The 19,063-nt window shown below is 40.5% G+C and overlaps 2 protein-coding genes across 2 annotated transcripts; both read left to right on the top strand.

Moving 5' to 3' along the window:
* The first annotated feature begins 525 nt into the window (after positions 1-525).
* LOC106003275 (olfactory receptor 51L1-like) lies at positions 526-1,464 on the top strand. Its single transcript, XM_004779018.2, has one exon. It carries the CDS (start codon positions 526-528, stop codon positions 1,462-1,464), a length of 939 nt encoding a protein of 312 aa, XP_004779075.2.
* Positions 1,465-12,704: 11,240 nt separating this feature from the next.
* Positions 12,705-13,643, top strand: LOC101671557 (olfactory receptor 51I1-like). The gene has a single exon (XM_004782550.2). It carries the CDS (start codon positions 12,705-12,707, stop codon positions 13,641-13,643), a length of 939 nt encoding a protein of 312 aa, XP_004782607.2.
* The last annotated feature ends 5,420 nt before the right edge of the window (positions 13,644-19,063 follow it).

Here is a 19,063-nt window from a genome sequence, read left to right as displayed (position 1 = left end):
AGAAAAGCAGCATATCTCTTCTCCTGATCCTAGGAACATGTGGGCAGAATCTCGTAATGGCAATAAGGATATAAAGTGGAGAACAAACTGAATGAAGAAGCTCTCTACATGCATTCTTGACTTGCTTAGACAAATTAGATAGAATTTATTCTACAGGAAATGTGTGAAGGGGTAGGGTCATACAATTTGGGAGTAACAGAATTCCAGAGAATCACAGCATTCTGTTAAGGTCAAGCTCTATCTTTCACAACTGGTTAAGAACAAAAGTAGAGAAAACACTTTGAGGCTCACTATCATGAAGTAAGTAAAGGTTTGGTTGGGAATAAGAGAAAGAAGGGGGGAAGCAGGAAAAGACAGGTTGCTTGTGTGGGCAGTAGTTAATCAAGAGGTCACTGAGTTTACAGTGTGCAGAGAGGCCCAACCGGCCCCCAGGGAACTGGTGTTCAGTGATAGGAGTGCTCATGCTTAATGGCCTAGTAACCCTCAATATATTACCACCTTTTCCTAGAATGAATAGACTTGAGAATGAGGACATCTGCTCCACCAAATGACAATGCGAGCATCTCTATATATCTGCTGACAGGCTCCCCAGGCCTGGAATGGGCTCACCGCTGGATCTCACTACCCATTTTTGTAGGACACTTGATGGCCCTCATCAGTAATGCTAGCATCTTGCATCTGGTACAAACTGACTCTTCTCTCCAGCAGCCCATGTACTACTTCCTGGCCATCCTGGCTGTGACAGACTTGGGCCTTGTGCATGTGTTGGGCCTGCTGTGGTTTGATGTCCGGATGGTGGGCCTGGTGCCCTGTGTTCTGCAGCAGTACTTCCTTCACTCCTTCTCCTTCATGGAGTCAGCCGTACTCTTTGCTATGGCCCTGGACCCCCTGGTAGCCATCCGGTTCCCACTGCACTATGCATCTGTGCTCACCAGTCCTCGTATGGCACTGGCCAGGACTGTGGTGGGTATACACAGTGCCGCCATCACTGCAGCCCCCTCATTGAACCTGCTGAAGTTTGACTACTGTCGCCGAGGGGCACTCTCTCATGCCTACTGCCTTCACCAGGACATGATCCACCTGGCCTGCTCGGACACATGCTTCAACAAACTCTATGGGCTGTGCATCATCATGCTGGCCATCAGCTCTGATGGCCTTTTCATCCTGATCTCTTACTCTGTCATCATCCGCACTGTGCTGGCCATCACCTCTGCCAAGGAGAGGCTAAAGGCCCTCAACACTTGTGTCTTGCACATCCTGGCTGTGCTCTGCTTCTATGTGTCTGTGCTAGCCCTGTCCTTCGTGCACAGATTTGGGCACCACACTTCGCCCGTGGTGCACATCCTCATGGGCACTATCTCCGTGCTCTTCCTGCCCCTGATGAACCCTATTATCTATAACATCAAGACCCAGCAGATCCGCAGGGCCATCCTCAAGATGGTTTCACTGGGGAAGATACAGTGAGACACTGGCAATGAACTATAGTGATTCAAAATAAGGAATGAGTTAATGCTTCTTTATTAAGCCTTCATACCACAGAGCAAGTTCTGTTTACCCACTTTAGTTTGACTTGACTCTACTGTTAAATCAAAAAAAGTCTATGCTCATTACTATGCATGTATATACTTATAAATATACACCCACTACTTTCTTACATTAAAAAATAATTATAGGGGGAGGAGTCAAGATGGCGGAGAAGTAGCAAGCTGAGACTACTTCAGCTAGCCGGAGATCAGCTAGATAGCTTATCTAAAGATTGCAAACACCTGAAAATCCATCGGCAGATCGAAGAGAAGAAGAACAGCAATTCCAGAACAGATAAACAACCACTTTCTGAAAGGTAGGACGGGCGGAGAAGTGAATCGAAAGCGACGGGAAGATAGACCCCGGGGGGAGGGGCCGGCTCCCGGCAAGCGGCGGAGCAACCGCACACAAAATCAGGACTTTTAAAAGTCTGTTCAGCTGAGGGACATCGCTCCAGAGGCTACCCGGGGCAAAGCCCACACGGGGTTAGCGTGGCCTCAGGTCCCGCAGGGTCACAGAAGGATCGGGGGTGACTGAGTGTCGCAGAGCTTCCGGGTATTGGAACGGGAAAGCCGGCTCCAGAGACAGAGCCGACAGTAAGCTCGCAGCTCAGGGTGACCTTGAACCGGTCACAGGCTCCGTGAGCTCGGAGTGCGGCCAGAGGTCAGGCAGACGGGAGTAGCTGGGCGCTGTTCTCTGAGGGCGCACTGAAGAGTGCGGCCCTGGGCTCTCGGCTCCTCCAGGCCGGAGACCAGGAGGCTGCCATTTGTATTCCCGTCCTCCGGAACTCTACAGAAAGCGCTCAGGGAACAAAAGCTCCTGAAGCAAACCTGAGCGGATTACTCACCCCGGGCCCCGGGTAAAGGCGGTGTAATTCCGCCTGGGGCAGACACTTGAGAATCAATACAACAGGCCCCTCCCCCAGAAGATCAACAAGAAATCCAGCTGAGACCAAGTTCACCTACCAAGGAGTGCGGTTTCAATACCAAGGAGAGCAGCAGAATTCCAGAGGAGGAGAAAGCCAAGCACGGAACTCATGGCTTTTTCCCTGTGATTTTTTTTAGTCTTGCAGTTAATTTAATTTTTTTCTTTTTCATTTTTTGTTTTTTTTTCTCGCCTTCGGGTAAAATTTTTTTTTAACTCTTACCTTTTTCATTTTAACGATTTTTTTACTAGTTTATCTAATATATATATTTTTTCTTTTTTATATTTTTCTTAGGTGTTTTCTTTTTTTTAAAATTCTTTTTTTTTCTTTTTTCTTTTTTTTTTTTCTTTCTTCCTTTTTGAACCTCTTTTTGTCCCCTTTCTCCCCCCTCACGATTTTGGATCTCTTCTAATTTGGTTAAAGCATATTTTCCTGAGGTTGTTGCCATCCTTTTAGTATTTTAATTGCCCCTACATATACTCTTATCTGGACAAAATGACAAGACGGAAAAATTCAACACAAAAAAAAGAACAAGAGGCAGTACCGAAGGCTAGGGACCTAATCAATACAGACATTGGTAATATGTCAGATCTAGAGTTCAGAATGACAATTCCTGAGGTTCTAGCCGAGCTTGAAAAAGGCATAGAAGATATTAGAGAAACCCTCTTGAGAGATATAAAAGCCCTTTCTGGAGAAATAAAAGAACTAAAATCTAACCAAGTTGAAATCAAAAAAGCTATTAATGAGGTGCAATCAAAAATGGAGGCTCTCACTGCTAGGATAAATGAGGCAGAAGAAAGAATTAGTGATATAGAAGACCAAATGACAGAGAATAAAGAAGCTGAGCAAAAGAGGGACAAACAGCTACTGGACCATGAGGGGAGAATTCGAGAGATAAGTGACACCATAAGACGAAACAACATTAGAATAATTGGGATTCCAGAAGAAGAAGAAAGAGAGAGGGGAGCAGAAGGTATACTGGAGAGAATTATTGGGGAGAATTCCCCCAATATGGCAAAGGGAACGAGTATCAAAATTCAGGAGGTTCAGAGAACGCCCCTCAAAATCAATAAGAATAGGGCCACACCCCGTCACCTAATAGTAAAATTTACAAGTCTCAGTGACAAAGAGAAAATCCTGAAAGCAGCCCGGGAAAAGAAGTCTGTAACATACAATGGTAAAAATATTAGATTGGGAGCTGACTTATCCACAGAGACCTGGCAGGCCAGAAAGAGCTGGCATGATATTTTCAGAGCACTAAATGAGAAAAACATGCAGCCAAGAATACTATATCCAGCTAGGCTATCATTGAAAATAGAAGGAGAGATTAAAAGCTTCCAGGACAAACAAAAACTGAAAGAATTTGCAAACACCAAACCAGCTCTACAGGAAATCTTGAAAGGGGTCCTCTAAGCAAAGAGAAAGCCTATAAGTGGTAGATCAGAAAGGAACAGAGATCATATACAGTAACAGTCACCTTATAGGCAATACAATGGCACTAAATTCATATCTCTCAATAGTTACCCTCAATGTTAATGGGCTAAATGCCCCTGTCAAAAGACACAGGGTATCAGAATGGATAAAAAAACAAAACCCATCTATATGTTGCCTCCAAGAAACACATTTTAAGCCCGAAGACACCTCCAGATTTAAAGTGAGGGGATGGAAAAGAATTTACCATGCTAATAGACATCAGAAGAAAGCAGGAGTAGCAATCCTTATATCAGATCAATTAGATTTTAAGCCAAAGACTATAATGAGAGATGAGGAAGGACACTATATCATACTCAAAGAGTCTGTCCAACAAGAAGATTTAACAATTTTAAATATCTATGCCCCCAACGTGGGAGCAGCCAACTATATAAACCAATTAATAACAAAATCAAAGAACCACATCAACAATAATACAATAATAGTAGGGGACTTTAACACTCCCCTCACTGAAATGGACAGATCATCCAAGCAAAAGATCAGCAAGGAAATAAAGGCCTTAAACGACACACTGGACCAGATGGACATCACAGATATATTCAGAACATTTCATCCCAAAGCAACAGAATACACATTCTTCTCTAGTGCACATGGAACATTCTCCAGAATAGATCACATCCTCGGTCCTAAATCAGGACTCAACCGGTATCAAAAGATTGGGATCATTCCATGCATATTTTCAGACCACAATGCTCTAAAGCTAGAACTCAACCACAAAAGGAAGTTTGAAAAGAACCAAAATACATGGAGACTAAACAGCATCCTTCTAAAGAATGAATGGGTCAACCGGGAAATTAAAGAAGAATTGAAAAAAATCATGGAAACAAATGATAATGAAAATAGAACGGTTCAAAATCTGTGGGACACAACAAAGGCAGTCCTGAGAGGAAAATATATAGTGGTACAAGCCTTTCTCAAGAAACAAGAAAGGTCTCAGGTACACAACCTAACCCTACACCTAAAGGAGCTGGAGAAAGAACAAGAGAGAAACCCTAAGCCCAGCAGGAGAAGAGAAATCATAAAGATCAGAGCAGAAATCAATGAAATAGAAACCAAAAAAACAATAGAACAAATCAACGAAAGTAGGAGCTGGTTCTTTGAAAGAATTAATAAAATTGATAAACCCCTGGCCCGACTTATCCAAAAGAAAAGAGAAAGGACCCAAATAAATTAAATCATGAATGAAAGAGGAGAGATCACAACTAACACCAAAGAAATACAAAGTATTATAAGAACATACTATGAGCAACTCTACGGCAATAAATTTGACAATCTGGAAGAAATGGATGCATTCCTAGAAACATTTAAACTACCACAACTGAACCAGGAAGAAATAGAAAGCCTGAACAGACCCATAACCAGTAAGGAGATTGAAACAGTCATTAAAAATCTCCAAACAAACAAAAGCCCAGGGCCAGTTGGCTTCCCGGGCGAATTCTAACAATATTTAAAGAAGAACTAATTCCTATTCTCCTTAAACTGTTCCAAAAAATAGAAATGGAAGGAAAACTTCCAAACTCATTTTATGAGGCCAGCATCACCTTGATCCCAAAACCAGACAAGGATCCCACCAAAAAAGAGAGCTATAGACCAATATCCTTGATGAACACAGATGCGAAAATACTCAACAAAATACTAGCCAATAGGATTCAACAGTACATTAAAAAGATTATTCACCACGACCAAGTGGGATTTATTCCAGGGCTGCAAGGTTGGTTCAACATCCGCAAATCAGTCAATGTGATACAACACATCAATAAAAGAAAGAACAAGAACCATATGATACTCTCAATAGATGCTGAAAAAGCATTTGATAAAGTACAGCATCCCTTCCTGATCAAAACTCTTCAAAGTGTAGGGATAGAGGGCACATACCTCAATATCATCAAAGCCATCTATGAAAAACCCACCGCAAATATCATTCTCAATGGAGAAAAACTGAAAGCTTTTCCACTAAGGTCAGGAACACGGCAAGGATGTCCATTATCACCACTGCTATTCAACATAGTACTAGAGGTCCTAGCCTCAGCAATCAGACAACAAAAGGAAATTAAAGGCATCCAAATCGGCAAAGAAGAAGTCAAATTATCACTCTTCGCAGATGATATGATACTATATGTGGAAAACCCAAAAGACTCCACTCCAAAACTGCTAGAACTTATACAGGAATTCAGTAAAGTGTCAGGATATAAAATCAATGCACAGAAATCAGTTGCATTTCTCTACACCAACAGCAAGACAGAAGAAAGAGAAATTAAGGAGTCAATCCCATTTACAATTGCATCCAAAACCATAAGATACCTAGGAATAAACCTAACCAAAGAGACACAGAATCTATACTCAGAAAACTATAAAGTACTCATGAAAGAAATTGAGGAAGACACAAAGAAATGGAAAAATGTTCCATGCTCCTGGATTGGAAGAATAAATATTGTGAAAATGTCTATGCTACCTAAAGCAATCTACACATTTAATGCAATTCCTATCAAAGTACCATCCATCTTTTTCTAAGAAATGGAACAAATAATGCTAAAATTTTATGGAACCAGAAAAGACCTCGAATAGCCAAAGGGATATTGAAAAAGAAAGCCAACGTTGGTGGCATCACAATTCCGGACTTCAAGCTCTATTACAAAGCTGTCATCATCAAGACAGCATGGTACTGGCACAAAAACAGACACATAGATCAATGGAACAGAATAGAGAGCTCAGAAATAGACCCTCAACTCTATGGTCAACTAAAATTCGACAAAGCAGGAAAGAATGTCCAATGGAAAAAAGACAGCTTCTTCAATAAATGGTGTTGGGAATATTGGACAGCCACATGCAGAAAAATGAAATTGGACCATTTCCTTACACCACACACAAAAATAGACTCAAAATGGATGAAGGACCTCAATGTGCGAAAGGAATCCATCAAAATCCTTGAGGAGAACACAGGCAGCAACCTCTTCGACCTCAGCCGCAGCAACATCTTCCTAGGAACAACGCCAAAGGCAAGGGAAGCAAGGGCAAAAATGCACTATTGGGATTTCATCAAGATCAAAAGCTTTTGCACAGCAAAGGAAACAGTTAACAAAATAAAAGACAACTGACAGAATGGGAGAAGATATTTGCAAACGACATATCAGATAAAGGACTAGTGTCCAGAATCTATAAAGAACTTAGCAAACTCAACACCCAAAGAACAAATAATCCAATCAAGAAATGGGCAGAGGACATGAACAGACATTTCTGCAAAGAAGACATCCAGATGGCCAACAGACACATGAAAAAGTGCTCCATATCACTCGGCATCAGGGAAATACAAATCAAAACCACAATGAGATATCACCTCACACCAGTCAGAATGGCTAAAATCAACAAGTCAGGAAACGACAGATGCTGGCGAGGATGCGGAGAAAGGGGAACCCTCCTACACTGTTGGTGGGAATGCAAGCTGGTGCAGCCACTCTGGAAAACAGCATGGAGGTTCCTCAAAATGTTGAAAATAGAACTGCCCTATGACCCAGCAATTGCACTATTGGGTATTTACCCTAAAGATACAAATGTAGTGATCCAAAGGGGCACGTGTACCCGAATGTTTATAGCAGTAATGTCAACAATAGCCAAACTATGGAAAGAACCTATATGTCCGTCAACAGATGAATGGATCAAGAAGATGTGGTATATATACACAATGGAATACTATGCAGCCATCATGCTTAGCGAAATAAGTCAAGCAGAGAAAGACAACTATCATATGATCTTCCTGATATGAAGAAGTGGTGATGCAACATGGGGGCTTAAGTGGGTAGGAGAAGAATCAATGAAACAAGATGGGATTGGGAGGGAGACAAACCATAAGTGACTCTTAATCTCACAAAACAAACTGAGGGTTGCTGGGGGGAGGGGGTTTGGGAGAAGGGGGTGGGATTATGGACATTGGGGAGGGTATGTGCTTTGGTGAGTGCTGTGAAGTGTGTAAACCTGGTGATTCACAGACCTGTACCCCTGGAGATTAAAATATATGTTTATAAAAAATAAAAAATTAATTAAAAATAAATAATTATAATTTTTTTTACTTAAATGTTAACATGCTCAAAGTGATTTTTATATTTGCTCCTCTACTGATTTGGTAGAACTCTAATTCCATAATAATATCATTAGTGATAAGTTACTCTGATGATGTGGAGACTTAATTCTTCACTTCAGATTCTTTGGATTAACAAATGAGTTTAATTTCTTTAAACAAATGAGTATATTTTTTTAAAATATAATAATTCTATAATATACACTTATCAGGGATAACTTTAGTGTGTATCTAAGGGGAATTTTCCAATGTTGCATTTTTGGTCCATATCATAGTCTGGGACAGAACTAAGTCCAGGGGAGGCATAAAAGCATAATTTATAGGATGCCTGGGTGGCTCAGGCATTTAAGTGTCTGACCTTTGATTTTGGCTAAGATTTTGATCTCAGGGTTGTGAAACTGAACCCTAAGTCTGGCTCCACATTGTGCATGGAGTCTATTTAGGATTCTCTCTTCCTCTCCCTGTGCGACCCCAACTTATGTGTGCTCTCTCTCACTCTCTCTCTCAAAACAAATAAATAAACAGACCCTAATTTATAACCAGGATGAGAAAAAATGGGGTTGACAGTGTGTCAGATCTGTAGGTAGTGATATGACAGAAGTATGTCCTTGAGTCAATAACCTAAGGAAAGAACCCCCAGATCCGAGTGCAAGATGCAAACTCAACAGGTCTCTTAGATCATATTTTGCCTGTTTCAGTACAAGGCAATTTCTGCTGTCCCCAAAGTACACAGTAATGTCACTGACCAATAAAGTTTAGGATATAAGACAATTATCAGAATATTTTAGAAGTATCTTTAAGAAACCACGTACTATCATACAATACATAAATTATAGAGAAATGCAAGACATTCGTGCACATATACAGACATGAATGGATATTCACTTCCACCTTATATTCAGATATGAGGGTCCTTTCCTTGGGTTAGTGACTCAAGGATACACCTCTGTCATATCAACACCTACATGAATGTACGTTCAATAGTAAATAAATTTGTGGGAAGATATACATGCTCATAGATTCATGCAAACTTGCAAATAGAATTCTACATGAGGGTATGTGGATATGCATACATCCACACACACATGCACACACATGCGCACACACGTTTTCAGATGCACATTCACATGAACTTACACACTTGCAAATGCACATACAAGTATGCTCACATAGGCATGTATATCCACACACCCACACACTCATGCACATCTTGTGTATTTTCTTAGAATCTGACTTCTCTCTACCCCAGAAGGCATGTCCTGGGCTCCTCTGCTCTTGGCCCAACTATTCCTACAGGATGTAAATTCTTCTGAGGCTGATTTGCCTGTGTCACCCAAGGGACTGACTGGCAAAATTGAGGGAATGAAAAGGCTAGTTCTGAAGTCATGATAACTAAGAAGGCCAGTCAACTCCTGCGTCCAGGTAGTGAGCTGGAGACCAGGTCTGAGACCAGCTATCTTGAAGGGCTGGTGGGTCTGCATAAAGGATGAGTGAGTTGGCCTGAAAGTCCAGTCTATGGGATGAGGAGGATGGGAAATCTGTTCAGGTGAGCAGAACCTAGGGTTTTCCTTCAGAGATGCAGCTTATTTCCAGCACGGGTTTTATGTTCCCCTTCCCTCATATCATGAAAAAGACCCCTTCTGGTAGGACACAGTCTTTTATCCAGAAATCCTCACTGTGGCAGAGAAATACTTGATCTCTTTTATTCAACCTTTCTCTGTTGATTCAGGAAAACTGGGGCAGGAAAACCTCCATTTTGTCCCCAAATCCAAATCTTTGAAAACGAGATATGTAATTCCTTTTTAAATCTTTGTTTCTTAAACCTATTCACTCTCCTCTCCTTTACCTTCCATGCCCATCAATAGTCCCCGTCCTCTCCATCCCAGGCAGGCAGCCACAGAGCCTGTCGGGCCTGGTCAGTCTTAAACCCAGCTCCTCCCTGACCTGTGCTTTTCAGGGTCCTTCCTCCCCATCTAGCTTACTCATCACCTCTCCCATCCCATTTGTTACCATGGTCTTCCTTGTATCTCTTTTGTTCAAGCTTCCTTTCTCTCCTTTTTAACTACAGTTTTACCAGTGTGATTTGGCAAGTCACTTAAAATGCCAATTCCTCATTCTCCAAAGTTGTAATATATGTTTGAATAGGTCGTTTTGAGTATTTTGAGGATAAGTTAGATCACCTCTCTACAAAGATAACATAGGGCACCCTTCCACAGTACTTGATACATCATACTAAATCAAGGTGTTTTTTTTCCTTGTAAATTCTAAGTAAAAATTACCAAATTCTAAGTAAGAATTACCTTTTCCCTACCAAATGTCAGGCTTTAACCTCTTATTCTAATATTTCCCTCTCAATGCACACACCTCTTTCATTAGCATCAATCTCTGATTTCCTACAATAATGGATTTTAAGTAGTTAAATTTTAATTACTTAAATTCCTACACAGCGAAGTAAAAGGGATATTCCATGATTTTTCTGCCTTCAATGAGGCTCTCATTTGATAGAAGAAGACAAAATTCTTCCCTGGCTTCCTGCCCCAAGCTCCCAGCCTAGACTAAATCACCATACATCAATATGTACCTTCTTTATTGTTCCCTGCCTCCCTGTACCCCTTCCCTTTTATTAAGCCCTGGTGACATGCTCAAAATATAGGCTTCATGTCTTCTTTGGAAGAGCTTATGAACAATTAGGAGAAGGCACACCAAAATCTAAACAGAAACACAGGGGACAGAGTGATAGATTAGGGGAAGGTGCTACTGCAGAAAGTGGTTAACCACATGCCCAAATGAGAAAGACATCACAGGATTGACATCTGAGGCAGATGCTCTCAAACAACAGTGCAGGTTGTATTTGTTTTTTGTTTTAAGATTTTTATTTATTTATTTATTTATTTATTTGTCAGAGAGAAGGAGAGCAAGCACAAGCAGGCAGAGTGTCAGACAGAGGCAGAGAGAGAAGCAGGCTTCCCACTGTGCAAGGAGCCCAATGCTGGACTTGATCCCAGGACCCTAGGATCATGACCTGAGCCAAAGAGAGAGGCTTAACCAACTGAGCCATTCAGGCGTCCCTGCATTTGTTTTAAAACACAACTTTTAGTTGAGCTATATGCTGAAGTACTTAAGAAAGGGAAGGCAGAAAAGAAAAACAAAGTAAACAACAACAAAAAGCAAAACAAAAGTCATAAGAATGACCAGGATGGAAAAGAGGAGTTAGGGTGTGTCAGGATTTGCAGACAAGTCAAGTTAAGCAGGTAGATTTCACAGGCGTTTTGTTGTCATTAAGAAGTGTGCCATTCAAAAAGGATGTCTGCATGGGATGTAAAGATTTTCCTTTATCTTAAACAGTGCAGGGGAACAAAAATCACCATTCCTCTTACTATTTTAAATTGATGGATGACGTTCAGATGCCACTGACTTCCTCTCCACCAAACCATTTTGAAGTGCCAGGGGCACCAGGCATTTTAAAATCAGTTTCCTATATAGGTTGGCTTTCCAGACAGGCTTTCAGAAGTCATCAGCACTATTGAAGTGGACCATCATGAATAAAAAGACTTGTTTGGGGGTGCCCGGGTCAGTTAAGTGTCTAACTTTTGGTTTCAGCTCTTGGTTTTGGCTCAGATCATGATCTCCGGGTCATGAGATCAAGCCCTTTGTCAGGCTCCACACTCTTCAGGGAATCTGCTTGGGATTCTCTTTCTCCTTCTGCCCCTCCCCCAGTTCTCTCCCCCTCACTCCCACACTCCACCCACAACCAACCAAATAAATAAATATATAAATAAGAAAAAATCTTTTAATAAAAAGTTTTTGTTTTTATATGTGCAGTTTCAAAAACTTGGTCTGAAGGGACAACTCTGGGACTACTGCCCATCTTTCCCATAGACCACAGTAAGTATTGTTTAAGCATAATGTGTGTGGATTGACAATGGGAAAGCAATTCTCCATTGGGCAGAATACTTCTTTCCATTAATAGGAATTCCAGTGGGCAAAGTATTTCTCTTCATTAACCTTTATGTGCTCTACCCCACTGTGGGTAAAAGCCAAAATGATCATCCAGAAGGCTGTAGAAAGAACATGGAGACCATTTTAGAGCTGTTTTATCTGGTAAAACTACATAAGTCTGTGTCTCTAGTGGAGAACATTCTTCAGTGCTGCTCGGAGTGGCAGATATGGGCATTTAGAATCTTTATCTCCTGAGCAATTCTCTATTAACTTTGAAGTAGTTTTATTCTAACCCCTGTACCCAGTGATTACTTAAAATCCAACATTCTTTAACAGGGAATTTAGAGAATGTCTGACAGATTATAGCTTTCTTTGTGTTAGTGTCTTTCCAATGATGTCTTTTTAAAACTACACAATGCCATATCTTGATAAAAACATGGAAAACATTCAATTCCTACCAGATAAACACAGTGAAACCACAGTGGAGATTAGTTTTAAATATGAGTGATAAAATATTCTACCAGATTCCCTTATTCTAGAGATAAGCTTATTTGCAAGTATGACTCCACATTTTTGTTGCCCATCAAAGACCAAAAGGAACTGGTCATGAATGAGAGGAGGGACCTAAGTTGGCAGATCATATGAGGCAGAGGAAATTGCAGGCTCTCTTAGCTTCTAATAACTTCATGTGTCTCACCCCAGGTTGTGTCTCTGGCACCCGCCTAGGTCAAAATACTCAGACTCCATAGGAAAATGTTCAACAGCAGTAAATTCAACCCCAAATATTTCCTGCTAACTGGTCTCCCTGGTCTGGAGGCCCTGTACCCTTGGTTTATCTTCCCATTCTGCTCCATATATCTCGTGGCATTTGTGGGCAATAGCCTGGTCCTGGCAGTGATCAGGAAAAACACCATTCTGCACCAGCCGATGTACCTTTTCCTAGCTATGCTGGCCTTTGCAGAACTTGGTGTCTCTGCGTCTACTGTGCCCACAGTGTTGGGCATCTTCCTTTTTGGTGCCAATGAGATCTGCTTTGAAGCCTGCCTTTTGCAGATGTTCTCCATACATTCATTTTCCATCATGGAGTCTGGAGTTCTGCTGGCCATGTCTGTGGACCGCTTTGTGGCCATCTACAAGCCACTGAGGTATACCGCCATCCTGACCAGATCCCGTATTGCTGCTGCTGGTGCTACACTTGGACTGAAGAGTGTGATACTTATGTTCCCACTGCCCTTCCTCCTGAAACGTCTGCCCTTCTGTGGCCACAACGTCCTCTCCCACTCCTACTGCCTTCACTCAGATCTAATCCAGCTGCCCTGCGGAGATACACGTCCCAACAGCATTCTGGGGCTTTGCATTGTTACTTCCACTTTTGGGCTGGACTCGCTTCTCATTGTCCTCTCTTACGTACTGATCCTCTACACGGTGCTGGGCATTACCTCTGGGGAGGGGCGGCGGAAGGCCCTTAACACATGCGTGTCACATATCTGTGCCGTGCTTGTGTACTATGTGCCCATGATCAGCGTGGCTCTCGTGCACCACTTTGTGAAGCATGCAGCCCCTGCGATCCGTCTACTCCTGGCCAATGTCTACCTTCTGGTGCCTCCTGTGCTCAACCCCATCATCTACAGTGTTAAGACAAAGCAGATTCGTCAGGGGTTAATCCAACTCTTTCTTCCAAGAAAGCAATAACGGGGTTAAGGCCAGTGAGATGTCATCCATGAGCCAGTCCTTTTCATCACCAAAAGTGGTCCAGGGAAGCACAGGACGCTCATCACCTTCTCCAAGTTAGAAAGCTTGATAAGGCTGCATGTTGATGAATGTATTGAGAATTCATATTTCATACATAAGAGGTCATAATCTAAATCTCTATTGTATAGTATTTTGTCAGCTCCTTTGTTACACGTGTCAGCTTAAAAATGCATCTACTCTTTCATCCAGAAATTCCAGTTCTTAGCACTGCCCTAGATTTATACTCTGAAATTTGTTTATGAACAGAGAGACTTGAATAAGAATTTACACTTCAGGGGTGTCTGGGTGGCTCAGTTGTTAAACATCTGCCTTCGGCTCGGGTCGTGTTCCCAGGGTCCAGGGATGGAGCCCCGCATCGGGCTCCCTGCTTCTCCCTCTCCCACTTGCCCTGCTTGTGTTCCCTCTCTGGCTGTCTCTCTGTCAAATAAATAAAATCTTAAAAAAAAAAAAAAAGAATCTTCACTTCAGCAATGTTTGAAATAATATAATAGTAATAATAAAAAGAATCCTGACTGGCCATCAATAAGTAAATAGTTAAATGACTTGATATCAGCCCACAAAGGGAGTATTCCACAGCATAAAAAAAGACAGATTGATAAGCATTCAAAGTTTAAACAAGAGATAGCAAGGTGCACACTCACATATTTGATAACACTTTTTATAAAACAATTTAATCATATAAATATCAGTTTATGTATTCAAAAATACATGCTACATTGATAATAATAATAGCTTCTTTTGGTAGAGACTGTGATAGTGAAGAGAAGAACAAATGGAATTCTTCCTTGACCTATTTTAAAAAAATAAGGCATTCCATATATTCCTTCATTATAAAAATATACAGTTATATGTATACAGCTGTGTGCGTATATATATACACACACACACACACACACACACACACTAAAAAACTGTTCAAACCTTAGAACAATTAAAAGCAAACTAGATACTAAGAACAAAGCCCTAAAATTGAGAATAAGCCCAGAAGGAATAATTTTGTAAATCAGGAATCTGTATTGTTTTTGAGGAATATGAAGGGAGGAATAGAACTAATTCTTCCTCCAAAGCCTTCATTGAAAAAATCTATTGACATGGACATTGAGATGAGAAGTGAAAAGTAGAGAGCACAATTTGCTAATGCTAAATATGCTTAGTCATCCTGAGAATTTGAAATGTGAAATTCCAGAAGATGTGCTAAGTTGAAGTCTTTGCACCTGGAGTATTAGTAGGGAAACATGGGAGGGACGGATTCTGAGAGGTGTGTTTTCCTTGTAGGGACCTGGATTTACAAATGTCTCTCTCCCTCTCATGAGAGGAGCTGTTCCCCCACTCGAATTCTTGTTGTTTGTCTCATACCGTACATCACAACTGTAATCAAGTAATTGTCTTTATACTGTTTTGCACTGTTTTATTTTCCTACATCCAGTACATATTAAGTCCAGTAAGGTAGGACGATGTCTTTTTGTTCACTCGGAATATACTATTTGATAAATGCTTGGTGATGAACAAATTAATCATTGAGTGAATTAATACAAGTCAACAAATACTTCCTTGACCTTGTAATTTTCTGTATGCATGAATCCCATTTGATGACAATGTATCCCTAGTATTCTTTCTTTCCCCTCTGTTTTCTGCATTGACTACCATTTTTCTCCCACTCTTACTTTTTCAGGTTCTCTTTCTAAAGTCAAAAGATATGCTCCTGGCAGATGCTAAGCCCTTTAATTTCTTGGTAAAACATCAGTGGTCTCAACGCAAAATCCATCCTCAGTCCCAGCACATGCGTTTAATTAAACATTCCCAGTAACATTTGGGAGACTCTTGGCAAATGCATGTGTGGTTTAATCTTAATCATATATAAAAAAACTATGGTAACATTTTAGATACAGTATGTGAGATATGATTGCATTTGGAAGAAAGTTTGAAAATAGGTTTGGTTTTGCTTTTGTTTTAGGTTGGTTGGTTTGTTCATTTGCTTTAATCTATCGCAACCCAACCCCGTGGGTCCAACCAACCTCATCAGATCCAAAAGTCCTGATTTCCTTTTTAAGATAACAGGTATCCCACCATTGTCCCATTGCTGGCATTTTCATTTTTGTCAAAAGCAAAATTACAGAATGCTTTCAAAAAACAAAAGCAAAGAAAATGAAAAGAATTTTTTTAAAAGAAGCTTTTATCTTAAAGATAGATAGACAAAATGAGAGATAAATCTATGATAGATCATTTTGGCTAAATTAAGAGAATACATGATTAAATTATCATCTTTAAAATGCACATAATTTACATACAATTAAATTCTTACACATGGCACAAATGCATTTGTAAAGTATTAGGATTTCACTCATTTCAATTTGGTATAGAAAAACTTTATGTGATATACGGAGTTCCAAAAGTATACTCTGTCTGACACTCCAACATTCTCAGCCTTATACGAAATACAGATTATGTAATTTCTGGTTTTTTGGTAGAAAATTATAGCCTTCACTTTTAAAATCATAATCTCATCCCAGTGCTTCATCTAAAATATATTTACCTCAGCAAGATTTTTATATAAAAACTGCAACAAAACTGAAAACAAAATTTGAGGGTAAATATTTCTCATGGAATCATTGGAAATATTGCCCATTCCATTAGTTCAAATGATCTGAAATGTGTCTTTCTGAGAAAGGTATGGGGTGTCCTTACTTGAGAAAAATAGTTAATAAATATATTCTATCTAGCTTCTCATCTTCAGTGTCAGTGGGTTTAATTCAATTCCATGTTGCTCACTCCACGGTGTCTCCTGACCTCTACAAGCCTATTTTCTGACTGCAGATACTTAACTTCCACTTCCTTATTTTCTTACTTACACTAGATTTATTTGACTTTGATAAGGCCATGTCTCACTCAGTCCCTGCATTCTCTCCGAGTCTGTCAGCTCACTGCTGACTTCATACATATCTGAATCTCATCTACCTACATATCATTTAATGCATTTGCACACCAATCACACAAAACTCTCTTCTCTCTGGTTAAACCAGCAGCACAAGAAGTTTATTTTAAGAACTTTTAAAAGTCCTATAAAAATGAGTCATGGTGGATTTTGAAGCCAAGATAGATAGATAGATAGGTAGATGATAGATATAAATAGATAGATAGATAGATAGATAGATAGATAGATTTTTTTTTTTTCCCCTTGCTGGTCAGAAAATTAGCCAATGAACCAGCCATCCACAAATAATTGAAACTCAAGTTTGGTTCAGCGATTTTAAATCCTCTTTAACCCTGGTCTGGAAAGGCTCGCTCTGCCAGTTCTCTGTAGTCATCTTAAGCTGGTGATCTTTCTGATCAATCTTCCCCTCCCCTCCCCCCAAACCAATCTGAAACCTTTCTCACAAGAGCTTAACCCCTTGAATTTCATCATGTCCTTTTATTAAACACCTTTGATATTTTATGAATACCATAACCTCTGTGCCCTGTTCCTTACTCATTATCTACATGTTTATAAAAGTGGCAGCCGATGACCATTGTAAGTAAATTTATACATTATTTCTCCAAGATACAAATTGTTCTATAATTGTTAGAATAATAGCTAACCCTTATAATGCACTTTTTATAAGTCAGACCCTGTTATACACAATTTACATATATTAATTATTTTATTCTTGTAGTAGATGTTTATGCTCATCTCAAATAGGTTTTGACTCTGCCATTGCCTGGTTCCTCTAAGGGCCCCAGAGAAGGAGTGATGAAATTATCTGGGCACTCCTCCTCAGGGAACCAGTCCCTCTCCAACAGGAAAGATCATTATTAATAGAAATTTGGGGACAATTTGAATTTGACTGATCCCTTCTGAGGATAACTGAGAAACGAGGCAGGAAGTGTGGGGATGCTGATAGTCACTGGTTGCTAAAGATTCCCGTTCAATGCTCAGAGCCATTCTGAGGTACGTATCAACACCTCTGTCTTTAAAAATAAAGGAGTTTCCTAACTTTTAAGTAGGTAGAGTCGTCCTGCACACAGCATTCACTTCCACTTCTGCCCACTTCCAGGAGTGTAGTATTTACTGTGCTGTTCTCTCCTCTCTCTCTGCTGACCTGTGGTGTTCCACTGTGTATTACATTAGGCTTTGGATTAAACCATCCCCCTTTTCCTCCTCAAACTGGAAATGTCCTTGTCATATGAATCTGAAGCTGAGGGGAATTATTGCCTTTTAATACAATTTTAAAGGAGACTTTGAAGGCTCTTAAAGGAGCCTTGCTTGGCTGGGGAGATTTTGAAGGACCAGGACAAAAAGGATGCAAAGAAGCAAAAGGGATAAAAACAGAGAGAGAGAGAGAAAGAAGCACAAGGAGAACCAGAGAAGGCTGCTGATAACAGGAGAGGATAGACCCTAGCTGCAAGTCTCCCTCAAGATTTGTTTCTTCCAATATCAAGTCATCAGAATGGCATAAACTAGAAATAGGCAGCAGTGGAATCAAGAGTGCAATGAGGCCTCACACAGAAGAAACAGCTGCTGGACCCAGAGGCAGACCAACTTTGGTCCACTGTAAAGGTTAAAAAGATGCATCGGGCTTTGGATAGAGAAGGGAGAAAAGAAGCTCTCCACAGCTATTGGTAAATGTTAGTGTCTTCCAAGTCCCCAGCCATGGGACGTTCCAACATGTGTCGTCATGTCTTGAGGTCAATAACTTGTCCCTGACATGTTATTTAATGGGATCAGTATGAAGTTGGTTATGTCTGTGTGCCCTTGTCCCACAAAATACTGTATAACTGTGCTTGTAGTAGTAAACTCCACCACGTTTGTAAATCTAATGCAATGAGTTTAATAAAGTAAGTCACCCATGTACATATTAATTTTTACTCATGTTAATTCTTGACTTAACCTGCAAAGAACTAAATAACAACCAGCATATAATAGTGAGGTCCCTAAAGCTCAGCAGTGGCTTAGTGAGGAATCCTCATCAGAGAAGATGAAGACAAGATTTCAGCATGTGTTGAAATTATTGCATATGCAAGTGTGTGAGCAGGAGCACGTGTGTGTGTGTGTGTGTGTGTGTGTGTTTTGGATGAGTTAATTGAAAATACCTCTCCAGAGGTTCTTCCTGCCCTTTCAGCCCAGAATTCAGAATTCTACTGTTACACCTGGTGACATCCCAGATAGAGCTGAGCTTAAAATATCCCCACTTTAGAGAGGTGTTTTTCTCCTCCTCTCTGGTGCCTTCCTCCCTTGCCCAAGAGAATCTTCCTTGAAAGTCTGTTTAGGTTCCCAGTGTTGTTGTTGCAGCATATCACAGGTGTGTCTGAGTCAGGAAGAAGGTCCAATGGATCAGGTAAGTTGTCCTGGAGAGCTGCAAGTTAAGAGATTGTGTATATTATGG

This window comes from Mustela putorius, unplaced genomic scaffold (genome assembly GCF_011764305.1).
Source record: "Mustela putorius furo isolate JIRA1106 unplaced genomic scaffold, ASM1176430v1.1 tig00003987_pilon_pilon_pilon, whole genome shotgun sequence".
Lineage (NCBI taxonomy): Eukaryota > Metazoa > Chordata > Mammalia > Carnivora > Mustelidae > Mustela > Mustela putorius.
Note: the sequence above shows the minus strand (reverse complement) of the source record. Positions and strands in the feature narration are given on the sequence as shown.